The following is a 19,578-nucleotide window of genomic DNA, read 5'->3' on the forward strand; positions in this document are numbered from 1 at the left end:
TTTTAGACAAAATAATTTGTGTGTGTGTAAATTATGTAAACCTATTGCCAATCTTGAGTCACATTTTTCTTTGCCATGTGCCAGTATTATCAGAGTACTAAAACAATTTGCCTCACATAATTCTTTAACTCACTTTATTTTAATGATTAACTTATTAAGAATAAATTAAGTAATAAGAATTTCCTTTAGAATTATTTTAGTCATTACTATCCATAAAATCAAGAAATTTGATGTGCTGGTTAGATTTCTTTTTTCCAAAATGCACAGTAAAATAAATATTTGTCTAGTAACATAAATGTTTGCTGTGTACTACCTAAACTCAAACTGAGAAATGTCTTTAATCCATTCCCATAGTGAAGGCTTTTTTCCTCTACCTTTTCAAATCTTCACCTCTACCCAGACAATTCCTTCCACCCCAGCACTTAGTTGATGAGCCTTCCTTACAATTAACCAAGAAAATCAAGGCATTTAGACATGAGATTTCTCTCAACACTTCCACATTCAATACCTTTTCCTTATTTTCAACTTACTTGTCTAAGACATCCATACTAATCTCCTATAATAATATGTTTATCCTCATCCCAAATTTCATCTTCTGTCACCTCAGTTACTCCTTTTATTAGCTCTTACTTCTCGTATCTTCAACTGGTCTCCCTTTCCCTTGGCCCTTTGCTTATATAGTTAACAAATATTAAGAATCTACTACATGCCAGAGACTATGCAAGATTTCTAGGTATGTAGACAAGAAAGACAAAGCCAGTCACAAATCTCAACAGGCCCCCACCATCTAAGAAGACAGGCACATCCTGAGTCACTAACCATGGGATGAGTGCTTGTAAGGTAAATGCAAGAGTGTTTGGGGAAGAACACAGTGGAGCCTGAAATCACACATGGGAAGGATTTCTCCAGGGAGATAACATCTAAAGCTTAAATCCCAAATCTTATACACTGGCTGGCTTTGTGACTCAGGCAAGTTCTTAACTGCTTTAAACTTTATTCTCGTCATCCATGAAATGGGAATAACATCTACCTTATCTGGATATAATAAGGTACATCCTTATTACCTTATTACAGCATGCACACAGCATATGCACAGACACAGCATGAACCCAATGGAGAGGCCCTAAAGTCAGTCAGCCTGGATTTGAATGCCAACTGTACTACTGTATGTCCTTGGGTAGGTTACTTAACAACTGTATATTGGATCCTCATCAATAAAATGTAGATGAGTAATAATATCACTCTAAAGGTTGATGTGAGAGTTAAGTGGGATAATCCATAGGAATGATTAGATAGTAAGGATTCAATAAACATTAGCCACCATTATCTGAAGGCTTTTTAAATCTTAGAATCTGTGTATAAGTCCACCTAAGTAAATAGTAGTATGATAAAAGGAATGCTTGTCATGCATAATTCTTCATTTTATTATTCATAATTGACAGTAGATTACATCTATTAAGTGAATTAAGCAGAGGAAATGAAGATAAAACTCCAAAAGAACCAAACTGGCAAAAGTAAAACAAAATCTACCATCTTTCCATTTGTTATAGATTGAGTTGAGCCCACGCCAAAATTCATATGTTGAAGTCCTAACCTCTAATACCTTAAAATGTGACCTTGTTTGGAAAGAGGGCCCCTGTAGTCCTAATAAAGAAGATGAGGTCATACCCCAATACAATATGACTAGCATCCATATAAAACAGAGAAATTCGGAAAGTGACATACAAAGGGAGAGAGCCATGTGAAGGTAAAGGCAGAGATGGGTGATTCTTCTACAAGCCAAGGAATGCTAAGATTGCCAGCAAACCATCACAAGCTAGGGTGGAGTCTTTTGTATAATAACTTTCCTTTCCATTCACATTATAGGGCTCCCTGAGGAAAGAACAGATTCATTTATTCATTCAACAAGTATTTATTAAAAGACTTAATAAATGAAAGATGATAAAGCACAGGTTCCTGACCTCTAGGAATTCACAACCTGTGAGTCAAGTTATAAGCATGTAAATAACAGATTCAGAGTAGGCTGGGGTAAGACCTCCACAGTTACAAGCGCACCTCACTCCCACAGCTGTCTATGGCAAATCCCTCACATGGAGGTTTCTCTTTTAGAAAAATTCTGCATTTTTCCAGGGGCTAGTTCTGTCTTTCCTTGCCCCTGACATCTACTTCCCTTCTCCCAACTTCAGCACAAGCTGACAGTAGAAGTCAGTCCATTCCCATTACGATACAATCATTTCCTCCCAAAATAAACAGATGGAAGGCACTCCCCAAAATATATGGACCTATGTAGACAAATCCTGATTGGAGAAACTTCCCTAATGCCCATGTTACTCCCGTGTTCACTGACTGCCTACAACACAGGACCACACACCTCCTCCAGGGAAGACTGTAGCGCAGGGTCCTCGCTGAAGCTTGGCCATAACAGATTTACAACATGAAGGATTCTGAAAGCAGAATCCCACAGTGGTTTTGAGAGAGGAGCAGAGGAGCAATGTGACTGCAGGGTCAAAGTCCAAAGGAACCTTAGTCTTACTGGAATATTCAATTTTTAAAAAAACATAGTTTCTGGGATTCATAGCCCCTTCTAGCATTAATTCAAGATCTACTTCCTTTTTGATATTCCCCTTCCTCACCTCTACAGCACTTTCTCTCATCCTGATTTTCCCATATTCCCATATTCTAGAATACATCTCCACCTTCTGCCTTAATTGTCCTTTCCCTTTTTTCCCATTCTTAAGAAAGTGTTATGAATTCAACTCAATAGGTGTTTACTGAATGGCAGCTAGAATCATGGCCATTCAAGACACTGACTGGCAGGGGGCTTTCCCATGCATTGATTCATTTAGTCTGTACACCCACCATTAGTGCTATTACGAAAAGCAGATAAGTAAATCTAAATCTCTTGACTAGGATTATATCACTAAATCTATCATGTCTCATTCTATGGTCCACCCCGCTTCTCAAAGGGCTTGAGTGAGAGTACACAGTAATGACATCACTACCTGTTTTCAGTTTATGACTCTGTTTACAGAGAAGCCAGTCCACCTATTTCTTTAAAAACAAAACAAGAACAACTTTGGTTCAACCACAGGGGTGATTAAGGTGCCAAATCACTCTTTACTCTGAAAGTAAATGTCTAAGTAGATTTTCTGTACTTAATCTACAAAATCTGTTCATTACACATGTGGAAGTACATATATATGGGCAAGAGTGTTTTCCAAGCATTAGGACTTAACACAGAAATACAAAAATAAGCCCATTATAACACTGGAGTCATGGGACAAGACTCAGAGTACAAAACGAGATTTCTATATGGTGATGATTTCAATGCAGTGTATATCACAAAATACAGCCCAGAAAGAAAGCTGAGGGGTTGGCTGGACCTACAGGCCAACAGAAACCAGCCAAATGTGGTACTTGCTAACATACCTGGCCTCTGGTTACTCTAAACAAGAAGTCCTTGGCAAGGGGGATCCTTCTTGTCTCTGCTCTTCCAGATTCCTACTGACCAAAGAAGTCACTGTCTCGGGACATTAAGAAGTTCTGTCTCTGGGGCATAAATAAATGTTCAACTCCTGTAGTTCATGGGTGTGTGAGAGCCCAAGAGGTCTGGAACTGATCCAACCCATTTTAACTAGCAGGAAACTACCTAGTAATACCTTGTTTGTATTTCTTAGAGGAGGGACACAGACACACTTATTGCATTCCACACAATAATTCACTGCAATCAGAGGGAGCACAGCAAGGGCAACACCATCTTCCAGCTGCTGATTACATCAAAGGCTTGCACCACAAATTCAATTTTATGATGTTAATCTCAGCCTGCCACTCAGAAATTTTCTCTGAGGGATATGATTTTTCTCTGGATTTCATTTTAAGAATGATTTTCTTCGTCCACAATCAATAAAGATATGTTTTCATCAAAAGACTCTATCTTGGTAGAATTCAATTGGCTATTTCAATCCCTTTTGGTGGCACAATATTAATTAAAATAGTTTATGTTGCACTTCAACTGGAAAAAGGCAGTGAAAACAGCAGCTACTCAGAACACATGTTCTATGCACATCAACATGGAGGACAGAAAATAATTTTCTCCTTCTCTAGGCAGCAGAGATTAGTATTCAAGAGAATTGCTCTGACTTGGTTTATCTCTAGGATCTCACTGAGAAAAAAAAGGAACTCCTCTTGTTTGTATTTTTTATTCAATAAGCAATCAAAATGCACATAAAGAAAATGCTTCAAATACTCACCTTCAGTGCCACAAGAAGAGGAGAAATAAATGTCTGTGTGCCCCGGTGGCATAATGGGCTATTAAGAATCATAGTCTTTGTTTCTCTTAACTTAGAAAAAAGTTGCAATGCTTTTAAATTTTTTTTTTCAATTTCTAGATCATGATTGCAATTGAATACACTGTACTTCTAAAAGGCAAGCATACAGACTTAGCAAGGAATTTTTCACATTTAAAAGAGGAAATGATGAAATGTTATAGAAGATAAATGAATTCTATTTTAACAGTGGTTTTGAAAGTGGCAGTTAACTCATTTAACAAATATTTATGATCCACCTACTATGTGTCTCTCTCTGATCTCCACCTGTGAGAAAGGCCTAGCTCACAGCGCTGACAGACTGTGGAAACTCCATCCCTACAAAGTGGGAAGGGCTGAGGCCTGGTTCCCACAAGGTTTATGGAGCTCACAGGGGAGGCTACAGTTAGGCCTGGCTGGGTAAGGGATCATGGAAGGCTTCTCAAAGGGAAGTACAATATTCAGCTGGTAATTCATACCCACAGTTACAAAAGTTTTTTAAAGGTAGCTTAGTCTCTAAGCAGGTCTTTATAGACCAAATCTTACATTTGTAGTCTTGAAATCATTCGACTGCACTTCTTAATGTAGGAAGGTGGTTGTTAAGAAAGGGGCAGTATTAATGTCTAAGGAGCCTAGTGATTTCACAGGACTTTAGGCAGATCTCTCTCAACAGTCCTTTTCTTCAAAGAAGGAACTTAATCTGTAAATGTTCAAAGAACACCCTTACTTTGGATGTCATATCCAAAAGAGAGAAAAGCATCAAATTAAGGAACAGAGTAGAAATTTACAGAAATGCAGTCCAAGTCCTATTTTAAGGATTAAAAACAACAACAGAAAGGTAAATTTACTTGGTTAAAAGCAGGACATAGACTACAGTTTGGATTTGTTTAGACACTCAAAAAATTGTAATAGGACAGATTACACTGTTCTCCAAAGAGTCTATGTAAATGGGTATACCAATGTCAGAAAACACTGGTTAAAAAAGAAAAGGAAAAAAAAGCACTATCATTATCAGAATCACCCATAAAAACTATTAAAATGCAGATTCTGGGCCAAAGTCTGGGTGTAATTAATTAAAACCTCTAAGGTATAGGGTCTAAGAATTTGAATTTAAACAAGCTCTTCAAAGACACTCTTACTCATACTTGAGGCTAAGGAACTTGAAATTAGTCTCAGCATATCCTGTGTGCAGCACAGTTAATAAAATATTCAAATTGATTGATGAAATTGAAGCGATATTCATAAATTAGGGACCCCCCCCAAAGAACAATTTCCTCAAAAAGTTCTTACTCAGGGCCTAGCCTGCATGGCCCAGTGAAAATGTCAATACTGGACCTGATCTGGGCCTTCCACAGTTAACAGGTCTGGCCTACCCTCCCAACCCACTATTTCTCCCTATGATGACTGATAAAGTACTTAAATTATTGTGCTGTCTACTGATGTCTAAATGGCATGTAGAAATCTTCCATGATCAGTAGGGCTTTGCAAGAAAACTGCCTCAGGTTTGCCCTTTGAAATCCACATGGGGAAGGGCCTAAAGGGAGCATTCTAGATATTCAATTGTTCAGCACATTCGTACAATGTTTACAAGAGGGATAATTCATGCATGATCACACTGGAAGTTCATGACAAGATCTTCCACAGTTAAAAGGATTTTAAGAACTAACAATGCAAAGGAAAAGCCACATGGGTATAAAATCCTGTAACAAATTCCTCTCAAAATGTTCAGTTTGTCTTTGAGGTAGACGCCCTTACAGGAGAGACTTGAAGATTAAATCTGTGCCTGATAATGTAAAATATTTTGGTACTCTAATATAACTAACCAATTTTTAATATCTCTTCCCTGTGAATTTTTTTGGTAAGACTCACTTCAGTAGCTCAGACTGAAAGAACATCTAGAACATGAAGCAGGGCTCAAAGTGTCTGAGACCCTATCACGCAAATGTAGGAATGCTAACCTTTGCTAGCAAAGAACTCTAAATGAGGGGGAACTCCTTTTAAAGAGCCTGGCCTGAAAACATCTGCTAACAACACAGGCTTGGTGTATTAAAGGAAAACCTGTAGTGGTTGGGAAATTGGGGTAGTGATGGTAGAAGTATATATATACACACACACATATATATATAGCTCCATACTTCATTCTAAACAGTGAGGATAGTCACATCTCTTGGTCTGTTATTTGTAACATTCGTGAAAGATTAATCCCATCTAAACTAAATGTTAACTCCTTTGAGCTTCCTCTGGTTGATATTTAGCACTCTTCAACTCCCAGCATTTCCTTTCCTACCTTTATTGGAGCACTTAGCCCTCTGCTCTAATTATTCCTGGGTCTATTACCTGAACTACTCTATGAACATCTGGAGAGCAGGAACCTGTCCTTTATTCCTTTGCATTGTGCTGGCAGGGAGTTGTACACATAATAAGAGGTCAAAAATGTTGAGTTGAAGTCAAAGAACTAATGTGTTAGTTATGAATGAATATGATATGGCCTCAAGAGTTGTCTCTCTTTTCTCTTTTTTCCCACCAGACAAGTCAGTTTGTAAACGATCACCTTGAGTGTAACTCTGGGGTTTGGACAAAGAGCAAAAAGCAGATACAGAAAAATATCCTTGGCTATAGATGTGCATTCTAATTCCTACTAAAGCAGTCTAAACTCATATTGGCTTTCTTGGCCCTCACAACTCATCACTGAACTCATAGGAAACATATAGCCAATTAACCATAAGGTTGACTGGTTCAATTAATTATACCTCCCATCCTGTATTTGCTATTTTTCATACACACATGAGTAGGTCTTCACATTTTTTCAGGTTAAATTTCATCTTGTTAAAAGAAAAAGATGAGGGAGGTCAGGGCTGGAAAAAAAAAACATTCCTGCCATTTATAGACTGTTAAGTTGTAAGCACCATGGTACTTACATCACGTGCATCACTTCATTTGATCTTCATAATGACCATAGCCTTATTATTATCTCTATTCTAAACATGAGGAAAATGAGGCTCAGAGAATTTAAGCAGCTTGCCCAAGATCAGAGGTGTAAAATGGAGAAAGACAATGAGTCTCCAAAACTCACACCCTTACCCACCTCAGTACACTGCTTGGGTAGAGCAGGGGCGGTGCCCAGCATATTAGAACACCCTCTGGAAATATGAGAAAACTCTAGAAGATACACTCCTCTAGAGCTGTGATACCTATCTCTAGAAATGAGGATTTTCCTTTTATAGAAGAGTTCAAAGGGACCTGAATATTCTTTAAGACCAAAGACAATCTTTTTATTTTGAAGACCAAAATAACACACCTAAGAGATTTGCTGGTACAGCGGTGTTAATCTGGGGACTTGCCAGGACTTCAAAGATGATCTGGTGCTACAACTCAGCGCACAGATTCTTTTAGTACTGATCCCCACCTCATCTCCCTGCCTCCAACACAGTCTAGAGTAGAACTGAATCTAAAAATGTTAACAACCAGGAAAAAATAACCATCCATTTAGAACAGGGCTCCAGAGAGATGTCCTTTGTGATGCACTGATTACTACTTAGAGATGCTGCATATCGTGAGTAACGTTATTAGATAACAGAATAACTGAATTGCCAAGTCACAAAGATAACTGAATGCAGCAACCTTGAAACCTTGGAATATTCCTAATACCACTATTGTCGAGGTTCCACATGTGAAAACTTTTACAGGGAAACCTCACTGACAGCATCAGGAGGCCTTCAAGGAAAGTTCTCAGCCCAACACTCGTGAAACTCAGACTCCGCTGGAAGAGACAGAAGCAATAAAGTTTTAGCTACTTTACTATCGAGTGGGAAGAAGGTTTTGCCTTCTGCCTCCCAGCAACAGCCCAGGCTAAAGAGAAACTGTCAACTCAGCAAGAAGTCACATATGGAACTCCATTTCCTCCAATGGACTTTTTGTTTAGAACAGCTCTCCCAACTCTGTCCTTTTCCTCTATTAAAGAGCATTCCTCTCTTTTGTTCTCTGGACATGCATATAGTTTTGCTGTAACTTGCTCGTTCTGGATTGTAATTCTCTGCTATTCCTGAATAACCTGTTTTTGCTGGTAAATCAACTGTCTTGTTTTTAAGGTTAACACATTAAATTATTTTGTAACTTAAATACACTTCTATTCCAGTTGGCCTTTATAACCTAGCGCCTCAGATTTCAAAAGCACTCCACTCCATTAGATAGAGACTGTTAATGTAAGATTTTACGCACAGGGAGAGGCTAAACAATTGACATTTTATTGATAAAACTGAGAAAATAATTATAATTTAAAAATTTCCCAAAATTATGAAAATATTGGAACTCAATACTGAGTCCCAGTTTGAGGGGCTTAAAAATAATAATCACTTTACTACACTACTTTCTGGACAGTTTCCCTGTCTCTTTCACCCTTTTGCATTCTTTACAGAAAACACTATCGGTGCATTTTAATATTGACGGAACTAAAGGAGGGCAAAGGAACAAAAGTCACAAGACCAAAGTTACCGCTTTTGAACCTGCGTGACCAAAATGATTGCTTTCTTCCTCCAGAAATAAAACTTTCTAACACTTTCTTCAGGTATTAATATTCCCATCAGGTGACTTAGTCTCCAATAGGTGACCTTGAACTCATTTATCATAAAACATTGAGGAGGAAGAAAAAAAGTTCACCACGTTGCTGTCCAACAATGTTCTGTTTGCATCTTAGTTAACTGTAGAAAAGTGCACAAAAATGCTAAAACGAATGAGGAGGGCAGAATAAGCACTGTCCCCAGAAGGATTATGCCTAGTTCTTCACCTTCTCCAGATTTTTGTCAGTGCAGATATTCCCCACCCCCTTATTTTCCTGGCCTTCGTCCAACTTTAAGAGTGAAAACTCTTGCATCCTCAGTCCCTGTTGCAGACTCAGCTGCAGGTGCGCGGCCAGGGAAGTGTTCTCCAGATGCCCGCCCCGGGCAGGTCCCGAGCTGTCACGCAAGCGTGGGTCCGCATTCACCCCATCGTTTCCCCAGGTACTGGACTCAATCTGAAATTAATTCAACCGACTCCCGCTCCACAGAAGTCCGATTTGCGAATCCCAAGAACCTCAATAGTGAATGGCACTGAGGCCTTCACCAACACCCCCACCCCTTCTGGTGCGACACCTGAACTAGAGTTGATGAGGGAATTTCCCACGCGCAAGAACTGGGAGCAAAACAGGAGGTTAAAGGAACTGTAGCGCGCTCACCTTTCCTCCCCAGCCCTGCGTGTCCAAACTTACCCAGCCAGCAAGTGCTCTGAGGGCGGGAGGCCAAGCGGCGGCAGAAGCCCGCAGCAGTCAGAGACCCACCGCCTGGGACGAGAGGGCCTGAGCCCAGCTAAGGGGGCGCCCCCTCAGCCAAGCCGGGGTGAGGCGGAGCAGCACTGGGGCGGCCTGGCTGCGGGGCTGCGAACAGCCCCTGCGACCGACCCTTCAAGGCTGCTCGGCTCGCGCGGCCCCGCCCCTCTCGCCCCGCCCAGGCCCCGCCCGGGCGCCCCACCCCCGCGGTCCTCAGCCGGCTCCCTCCGGCCGCTGCCGCCCGGCGGACGTCGCGTCCCCGCCCCGCGGGCCCGCCCCTCCCTCCCTCTCTCGCCGACGGCGGCGGCCGGAGCCGGCCGGCCCGCAGCCTCTGAGGTTCCCTGTCCTTGCGGGGCTGGAGAGAGTTCGAGTTGAGGTGGGAAAATTCAGGTAGGCCAAGTGGCGTGGACCCTCGGCCCTGCCCTCGCGAGGCCGGGAGCCCTAGACGTCGGCGGAGGGGTGAGAGGAAGCTGCCCTCAAGTCCGCATTTTCCCAGGAGGGGAGAGTGAGATTCACGGTGTCTAGAATGCGTGGAAATTTTAACATTGAAACCAGAGTCCCAGCCTGCTCTGACTGGGGTGGTTCGGGAAAATGGGAGGCACGGTTTGTTTCTCTCAGGTTTTCCAGTTATTTTACTTTGCCTTCCAAACCCCGGGCAGCCTAGTCCTGGATTCCAACGCCCTTGGAAGCAGGTGGAGAGAGATTTTAACCACTCCCTTCACGCCGGCACCTGGCTTCCTACGTCCTGAGGGTATGTGGCCAGGCCCAAGTCAGAGCGCAAGTTTTAGATCCCGGACCTTCCCGCGTGGGTTCCCCGTGCCTGGGATTCCCCGCTCACCTTCCTCATCCAACGTGCCCGGTTAGTCCCTGCTCCGCCTCATCTGGAGCCTCACTTCCCCGTGCGGGTCCCCATTACCTGCTGTTCACTCCCAGGATGCCTCATTTTTCCTCTGCCACGACACTTGTCACCACTTAACTGCCGTGGCCTCTGCCTTCACCTCCCCTGCTTAACGAAGCTCATGACGCTGGACACCAAGCCGGGAGAAAACACATAGTAAGTGAAATGAGTCGTAGGAAGACAAGTTATGAGTTCAATTATATATAGAATCAAAAAACAAAACAAACAAACCCAAACAGAAACTGACTCACAGATACAAGACACTGTTGGCTACTAGAATAGGGAGGGTTTGGGCTGAAATAAGAGAATGGGGTTAAGAGGGACACAATTCCTGTTATAAGTCGTGTACATAATGTACAGCATAGGAGATATAGTCAGTAATATTATAACTTTGATGACAGTAACTAGATTTATTGGGATCCTTTCATAATATGTAAAAATATTGAGTCACTATGATGTGCAACCTGAAACCAATAGTATATTGTATGTCAACTATACTTAAATTTCTTTTTTAATTTCTAATTTTCACTGATGACACGCATGTAACAGTGAACTGTTAAGGTGCCCCTAGGTCCCAGTTCTTTAATGAACTTCCCTTATCTATCCTTACGATCTAAGCCTGCAGGATCTTATTTCATAGTTAATATTCTCACCCCCATTATCATCCCCAAGTCTTCATCCTACACCTTGAGTAGTTCCTTCTTCAGTCTGTATAGAGGTGCAGGTGTGGAAAGAGCCCTGGGCTTGGTTCCTCTTGTCAGCTTTGCCATGACTGACCTAGTGGTCTTAAAGGCTTAACCATTCTGGGTCTCTGATCAGGGCCCTTGATACTTCAAGGGCCCAAGAAAATGAAAAAGAAAAAGGTAAAAAAAGAATTTATAGGCTGAGGAAACTGTTAATAATAGATAATTTTTATTTTTTTGTCTTCATGCCAGTACAGTGACTGACAATGTTGAACTTTCTCAACTCCATAATCCTGGAAAACAGTAAGAATTAAAGAAATCATCCCACTTCTTTGTGTTCTGGAAATAGGAAATGGTTTACTGCAAGGAATCATTCTTCCCCAGAGGACTTAGATAAGGCTTACTTTGTTTATCTCTGGCATGTCTGGACATAGACCCTCCAAATTCCCATTCTTTGATAAAGTGATTAGCTGACATGTTTGTTCTCAATATCAAATCTGGACAAAGTGCCTGCTACCTTGCATTGACCAAACTTTAGTAAGGCTTCTTTCTCTCTCTCTCCCTGGCCCTGATCTTTGTTATGACCTGTCCACAGCCTGAGCCAGTACACAATCCCTTCTTAACAGCCCCGTGAAAAATAGGCTAACCTCCGGGTAAAACTTTCTTTTTCTCTACTGTAAGATCATGCCACCCTAGTTCCTCCTCATTCCCCACATCTTGTTCTTTTCATCATTGTTTCTTCCTCTGTGGAAAAGACCTTTTCCTCATAGCCTTTGAAAAGCTTGCAGATGTAAGGACCAAAGCTTTCTCCCTATTGCAATAGTTCTCCTCCCCCTTATTGCAACAAGTCCTTTATAAAATTCTTTTGAATAAAGTCTCTCATTACCTAAATCTAATTTGTTTTTTATTCGACCTCATAAAATGTAATTTTTAATACTGTTATTGTTTATGGAGCAAGGGACCCTCAAAGCCATAAGTGCCCTCAGATGCCAATATGTAAAATGGAGATGAATTAGACAAACATCTTTTTTGGGTCCAAAACTAATGAATTAAGGATCAGAATTTCCAAAGAAAAACAATTCCTGCCTTATAGACCTTAACAGGAAGAAAAGCTGGCAGCTGAGAGCCAAACTGGGCACTTGAAGGTATTTTGTTTCACGAGCCTAGTATTATTGTTACTTTTTTTTTTTTTTTTGAACTTGAATGATTACCTATTTGGCCACCAAAGTCATTTAAGTGTGTGCCCCTACAAGATTTTTGTGCTCTCAGTGAAGTACCTTGAATTACAAAAAAATATCTCCTCCCTTTCCTCCCACTGCATCAATGAGAATGGATAGGCAATGACATCTGTTAATCTCTATAGGATTCAGGCATTTAAGTGAAAGAATAAATATGGTATTTATAGTTGAAATATGTTTCTTTGGTGATGAGGTGCTATCCAATGCAATCTCTCTCCTTTTTAAGAACAAATATTTTTACAAGATAAATATGTCTGGAGGGTATATGATAATTTAACTTTAAGTCAGAATAGATTTTCTGACATAAATAATTTGGCCAATTCTGTGAAATTATAAAAAATAACTACCTTGTGATGGTTTTAATACATGTCCAAAATTTCTATGATACTCCTCTTTGGTGGAGCATAATTCCTCACCTCTTGAGTGTGGGCTATATTTAGTGAGTGGCTTTTTTAAAAAAATTGAAATATAGTTGATCTACAATATTATGTTGATTTCGCATATACAACACAGTGATTCTACACTAATCTACATTATTAAACATTATTAAATGCTCACCTCAAGTAGTGTAGCTATTGTCATCACAGAATGATGTTACAGAACTATTGACTATGTTCTCTATGCTGCACTTTTATCCCTGTGACTAATTTATATTATGATTGATAATTCTATTTGTGCCTCTTTATTCCCTTCACCTGTTTGACCTACCTACCCCAACCCCTCCCCTATGGTAACCAACTATAGCAACTGGCTTTTAACAAACAGAATGTGGTAGGAATGATGGAGAGTTACTATTAAATATATATCATAAAATGACATAATAATTTCCACCTTGTTCTTACTCTCTCTAAACACTCTCTCTGGAAGAAGCCAGTTAACATGTTGTTAGGACATTCCAGCAACTCTATAGAGAGGTCTCTGTGGTTAGGAACTGAGGCCTCCTGCCAGTAGTCATCAAGGACATGAGACCACCTCATGTGCGGATGCCATCCTAGAAATGGATCCTTCAGTCCCAGCTGACATCTTGACTGCAACCTCATATAAGACTCTTCATCAGATCCACACAGTTCAAGCCACTCCTGAGACCCTGACCTGCAGATACTCTGAAATAATAAATGGTTGTTTTTTATAAGCCACTAAGTTTTGTGGTGGTTTGTTACACACAACATAGAGAACTAATGCAGAATTTATTCAAGAACTTTCTCTGATGATTATGTACTGAAGATTTATCATCTTCTGGGAAATCTAATAATATCAGAAATTTTTAGAGTTTCTGCACTGCAGTGTCTTAGATACCTTCCAAAACCTTTTTGATAGCCTGAACTATGTGGACACTTATCATTCTTAAATATCCAGTATTTGACCGTTTCATATGCTGATGAATTCCCATCTTCCTTATGAGGCAGAGCATATGTCTTCCCAGAGAAGCTGTAAAACAGTGCTGTTGCTGACTGTTTGCGACTCTGTTACACACAGGATATCGTGGACACATTCTCAGTTGTGCCAGTCAGATTCACAGCCCCAGACAAAATACATCCTGATGTGAGAAGTGGAGGCCCCGCAGTCACACCTGGCTTGCAGAAGGAACAGGGCCGCCCTTCTGGGGGCTGCATCCAATGTCCAGAAGCAGAAGTGTCAGTTTCTGTGCCCAGTGCTGCAAGACGATTTTGGATTTCATCATGACTACATAACATCCAAACTTAGTTTTCTACTTCCTGAGAGAGATCCAGTTAATACCTCTTAAAAAGCCCTTTTCTGCTTAGATTAGCAAGTATGCTTTCTCTTGCACACAACTAAAATCCCTGACTGATACTAGCAGATGCCATCTCCAATTTACAGATAAGAACACTGAGGACTGAAGTTAAATGATGTGTCATTAGATACAAATAGCAAAAGCTAGAATTGGAATACATTGAATGGTACAGATTGAGCTAAGCAAACAAACACTTAAATTTAGCATTGAAAAGATAAAGGCTTAAATACTTCAAAAAAAAAGATTATGTTTTTCATCAAAGCAGGTGAAATGCTGTTTTTTCTACCCTGACCCACATGGCACTGAACCTCCTCCACTTCAGACATGGAAAATGCTCTTCCAAACTTCCTTGATGTTGTACAGTTACTTCTTACTGCAAATGCTTTTCTTTGTCCATCCCTGTATCCACACATTTTAATCAGTTTGCCTCTTACTACTTAAAAACACAGATTTAGTGATGATCCTTCTTTGCAGCCTCTTCTGAGCTTTCAGGAAGAGGTAATTATTCTCACCGACTTCTGATGCTTTCCCAGAGTTCTGTTTCGATGCATGAAGAAATGCTTACTAAACTTGTTTACCTTTCAGAACAACCCCACCACATCCCAACAAAGGAAACAGAAAGACTCCAGACTCTGCCCAAGAAGTAGAAAGAATCCTGAAAAATAAGGCACTGAGGAAAAGTCTACTTCCATTGAACAGGCCTCCAGTGCTTTAATGACATCATCTGTAAGAATGCTGACAACTAGGTATATATACAACCCCATGCAGGACACTGGAGACATTTTCTCAAAGTTGAATGATTCTAGAAAAAGAAGATGGTATTTACAAGATGCTCAAATAAATGAATACTCTTCTGACTATGAAGGTCACTACTTCATAAGTCCAACCCATACACAACAAATGTCTACTTGGATTCTAGTACATTACTTTTATGTTTCAGTAAAAAACAGAGGATCATTAGAATTATCTGGGAAATCTCCATGTCAGAGATTAAAACATATCTCCTAGAAAAGGAAAAAAGAAAAAACAGACAATTCAGGGAGCAGAATAAAATTTCAAATAAAACATTCTCAGGGAGAGAAGATGAATCCATTAAACAAGACTAGGAGACTATATTTTATTTGCTTTACTTTAAATATAGTTGGTGTACAATATTACATTGTTTCAGGTGTACAAAATAGTGATTTGATAATTATGTGTATTATGAAATGCTCAGCATGATAAGTGTAATTACCATCTCTCACTAAACTTACTACAATATTATTGACATTATTACCTATACTGTACTTTTCATCCCCATGACTTACTTATTTTATAATTAGAAGTTTGTAACTCTTTATCTTCACCAATTTTGCCCATTCCCCCACTCCCCTCCTCTGTAGCAACTACCCATTTGTTCTCTGAATTTGTGAGTCTATTTCTGTTTTGTTAACATTATATTTTTAAGTTACACATATAAGTGAAATCATACATATTTGTCCTTCTCTGTCTGACCTGTTTCACTTAGTATAATTCCCTCACAATCCATCTATGTTGATGCAAATGGCAAGATTTCATTCTTCTGTATGGCTAAGTAATATTCCATTATATGTATGTACCATATCTTTTATCTGTTCAACTATCAGTGGACACTTAGGTTGCTTACGTATCGTGGCTATTGTAAATACTGCTTCAGAATATACATAGGAGTGCACATATCTTTTCAAATTAGTGATTTTGTTTTCTTCAAGTAAATACTCAAAAATAGAGTTAGTGGGTCAAATGTTATTTCTATTTTTAATTATTTGAGGGACTGCCATACTATTTCCATAGTGGCTGCACCAACTTACATTCCCACCAACAGTGTATAAAGGTTCCCTTTTCTCAGTGTCCTTGCCAACACCTGTGATTTTTTGTCTTCTTGATAAAAGCCATTTTGACTTGTGAGAGGTAATATCTCATTATGGTTTTGATTTGCATTTCCCTGATGGCTTGTGATGTTGACCAGCTTTTCATGTATTTGTTGGCATTCTGCATGTCTTGGGAAAAAAGCCTGGTTAGGTCCTCTACTCATTTTTTAATCACATTATTTGTTTTTTGGTGGAGAGTTGTAAGTTCTTGATATATTTTGAATTTAACCCCGTATTGGATATATCATTTGCATAAATCTTTTCCCATTCAATATGTTGCCTTTTCATTTTGTTGATGGTTTTCTTCTCTATGAAGAATCTTTTTAGTTGATGTAGTTCCAGTTATTTATTTTTGCTTTTGTTTCCCTTTCCTGGAGATACATGCTATGGCATAATATGCTAATGGCAATATTCTAGACTTTACTGCCTATGCTTTGTTTTAGGATTTTTATGGTTCTAGGGCTTATGTTTAGATATTTAATGAATTTCAACTTTTTTTGTGTGTATGGTATTTGACAGTGGTCCAGTTTCATTTTTTTGCATGTAGCTGTTCAGTTTTCCCAACACCATTTATTGAAGAGACTGTCATTCCCCCTTACATCTCCTTGCCGCCTTTGTCATAGGTCAGTTGAGCAAAAAAGAATGGGTTTATTTCTGTCATCTCTGTTCTGTTCCATTGATCTATGTGTCTATTTTTGTGCCAGTACCACACTGTTTTGACTTTAGATATGTAATATAGGTGGAAGTCTGGGATTGTGATACCTCCAGCTTTATTCTTCTTTCTCAAGATTGCTTTGGCTATTCAGGGTCTTTCATGTTTCCATAAAAATTTTAGGATTATTATCTTTAGTTCTGTGGAAAATGCCATCAGTGTTTTGATAGAAATTTCATTGAATATGTAGATTGCTTTGAATAGTATAGCCATTTAAACAATATTAATTCTTCCAATCCATGATCATGGAATATCTTTCCAATTATTTGTGTCATCTTAATTTTCTTTCATCAGTGTTTTATAGTTTTCAGAGTACAAATCTTTCACCTCTTTGGTTAGATTTATTGCTAGGTTTTTTATTCTTTTTGATGCAATTATAAATGGGATCATTTTCTTAATCTGTCTTTCCACTAGTTTGTTATTAATATACAGAAACAACAGATTTCTGTGTATTATTTTTAAAAAGAAACAGAGAATGAAGAAATTCTTTTGAATTAAAACAATACTCAAAAATATTTATGTTAGTAGAAAGTTTAAAAAATAAAGTTGAGTCAGTCTTTCTGAAAATAAATATAAATGATAAATAAAGAATTTGACAATGGGAAGGAAAAGAAAGCTAGAAGATTGATCCAGGATTTCAAACACTTTACCAATCATTCCCAGAGGAGAGAACAGATAAAAAGGGTCAGCAGGTATAATCAATCAAAGAAATAACAGAAGAAAACCTAACATAAATAAAGGGCATAAAATTCTAGATAGAGCCTACTGAGTGTTCAGGGAAATAAAAATAAAATTGTATATGCAAATGATTATCACAGTTTATTCATAACTAGAAATAACTAACATGTCCTACAGCTATGAATATACAAATTCTGATATCCATGTACACACCAAGGGAAAGACTCAGTATTGTAAAAATTCCCCCCAAAGTGTAATATCAATGCCATCCCAATAAAAATTCCATCAGAAAGTTTCCTACAAACTGCCAAATGGATTCTAATATATGAAAAGGCAAAACAACTATTAGAGCTAACAAACTTGAAGGATGCACATTCTCTGATTTCAAAACTTATCAAACAACAGTAACACTGTACTATGGTGGTAGTTGTGAAAGGTAAGACAATACAGATTGGTGACACAAAGTACAGAGTCCAGAAACAAAACTGTATATATATGGTCAATTATTTTTTTTAAAGGTGCAGTGGAGTTGAATGGAGAAGGGATTGTCTTTCCAATGAATGGTTCTGTAATTATTGTCATCCGTAAGTTACTTAAACAAAAGAATGAATAAGTGATAAATGAATCAATGAACTGTAATACTTTGCATCTTACACAAATATTAACTCAAAGTGGATCATAGATCTGAATGTAAAACATAAAGCTACAAATCTTCATGAAAATATATGGTAAAAATTTTTGAGAGCTTGGATTTGGTGAAGTTTTTTAGATATGACACCAAAAGCATGATACATAAAAGAAAAAAGTGGAAAAATTGGACATCATTAACATTAAAATTTCTGGTCTATGAAAATCTCAATTAAGAGACTGTAAAGGTAAGTCACAGACCAGAAGAAATAATTTTCAAATTACTTACCTGATTAGGGACTTGTAATGAGAATATAAAGTGAACACTCCAAACTTAGTAAACTAACAGCTGAATAAAAATCTGCCAAAGGATTTGACCACTTCCCCCCAAGAAAAATGATAGGTGGAAAACAAACACTTGAGACATATGTTCAGCATCAATTATTTATTAAAGAAATAAAAATCAAGCCACAATGGAATATCACTAAATGCCTATAAAAATAACTAAAATTTAAAAAAAAGCAGCTGACATTGCCAAATGCTGGTAAAGATACAGAGAATCTGAAATTCTCATACATTGTTGGTGGGATTAGAAAATGGCACAGATACTTTGGAAAATGTTTTAGTAGTTTCTTACCAAGTTTAACATTTTGTGATCTAACAACCCTACTACTTTGTATTTACTCAAGACAAATGAAAACTTATGCTCATGCAAAAAATCCTGAATGCAAATGCTCTTTATAGCTATATTCATAACTGGAAACAACTCAAATGTTCTTCAGCTGGTGAACTAACTGTGGTATATACATGTGTTGGAGTACTACCCAGCAATAAAAAGAAATAATAGTGATACATGAAAAAAAAATGTGGTTGAATCTCAAATGCATCATTGCTAAATGAAACAAATTGGACATTCTGGAAAAGGCAAAATGAGAGGACAGAAAATATACGTGGTTGCCTGGGGCTTGGAATAAATTTTAGGGATAATGAAACTGTCCTATATGTTTAATGTGTTGGTGGTTACAGGATTATATCTATATGCCATTTTTTAAAAAACCATTCTCCAAAAAGTGAATTTTAATGTATGTAATTAAAAAAGTTAACTAGGAACTAAAGAGTCATTCATTTAACCATGCAGAGCTAAGAAAGACTAAAATAATGTTTATCATCAGTGTAATAACAATTGATTGGAAGAATGTAAACACTTCAATGACTGAGTAGGCCAAGATAATTTTAAGGAATATCATATCAATATATTTCCCACACAGAGAAAAATATGTATAGGGCCAGATGCCTCAACTTTTATATTATTTATTAGAAATTATTGTCATTTTGTACCCCAACAGATAATCCCAGTGTCTTCTCTATAGTAGGGCCTTCTTAAAAGCTAAAATTACTTATAATTATAAGAGCCATAGATTTGTCATTTGTGCATTTTGGACCTGTCACTAGTTATGTGACTGTAAATAAGACACACAATTTTCAGAAAGTTAA

The 19,578-nt window shown here is 38.4% G+C and overlaps 1 protein-coding gene and 1 long non-coding RNA gene across 9 annotated transcripts in view; one reads left to right on the forward strand and one right to left on the reverse strand.

Moving 5' to 3' along the window:
• Positions 1-9,708, reverse strand: part of WDR72 (WD repeat domain 72) — a 221,291-nt gene extending 211,583 nt beyond the window's left edge. For 3 of the 8 annotated variants that reach the window (XM_073211880.1, XM_073211879.1, XM_073211881.1), the window contains exon 1: positions 2,372-2,394. Coding sequence is in view for 3 of the 8 variants with exons in the window: in XM_073211873.1 (XP_073067974.1) it covers positions 2,372-2,420 (49 nt within the window). In the remaining 5 variants the exon portion in view is untranslated. Of the gene's footprint in view, positions 1-2,371; positions 2,426-3,429; positions 3,532-9,549 lie in introns of those variants that run through there. The other 5 variants (XM_073211872.1, XM_073211874.1, XM_073211876.1 and 2 more) reach the window with 4 other exon arrangements.
• A 136-nt stretch (positions 9,709-9,844) lies between these two features.
• On the forward strand, positions 9,845-15,036 carry LOC140843163 (uncharacterized). Its single transcript, XR_012120698.1, has 4 exons — positions 9,845-9,996; positions 10,266-10,357; positions 10,540-10,660; positions 14,764-15,036. It is a non-coding gene; the product is annotated as an uncharacterized lncRNA (long non-coding RNA).
• The last annotated feature ends 4,542 nt before the right edge of the window (positions 15,037-19,578 follow it).

This window comes from Manis javanica, chromosome 8 (genome assembly GCF_040802235.1).
Source record: "Manis javanica isolate MJ-LG chromosome 8, MJ_LKY, whole genome shotgun sequence".
Taxonomy (NCBI): Eukaryota; Metazoa; Chordata; class Mammalia; order Pholidota; family Manidae; genus Manis; species Manis javanica.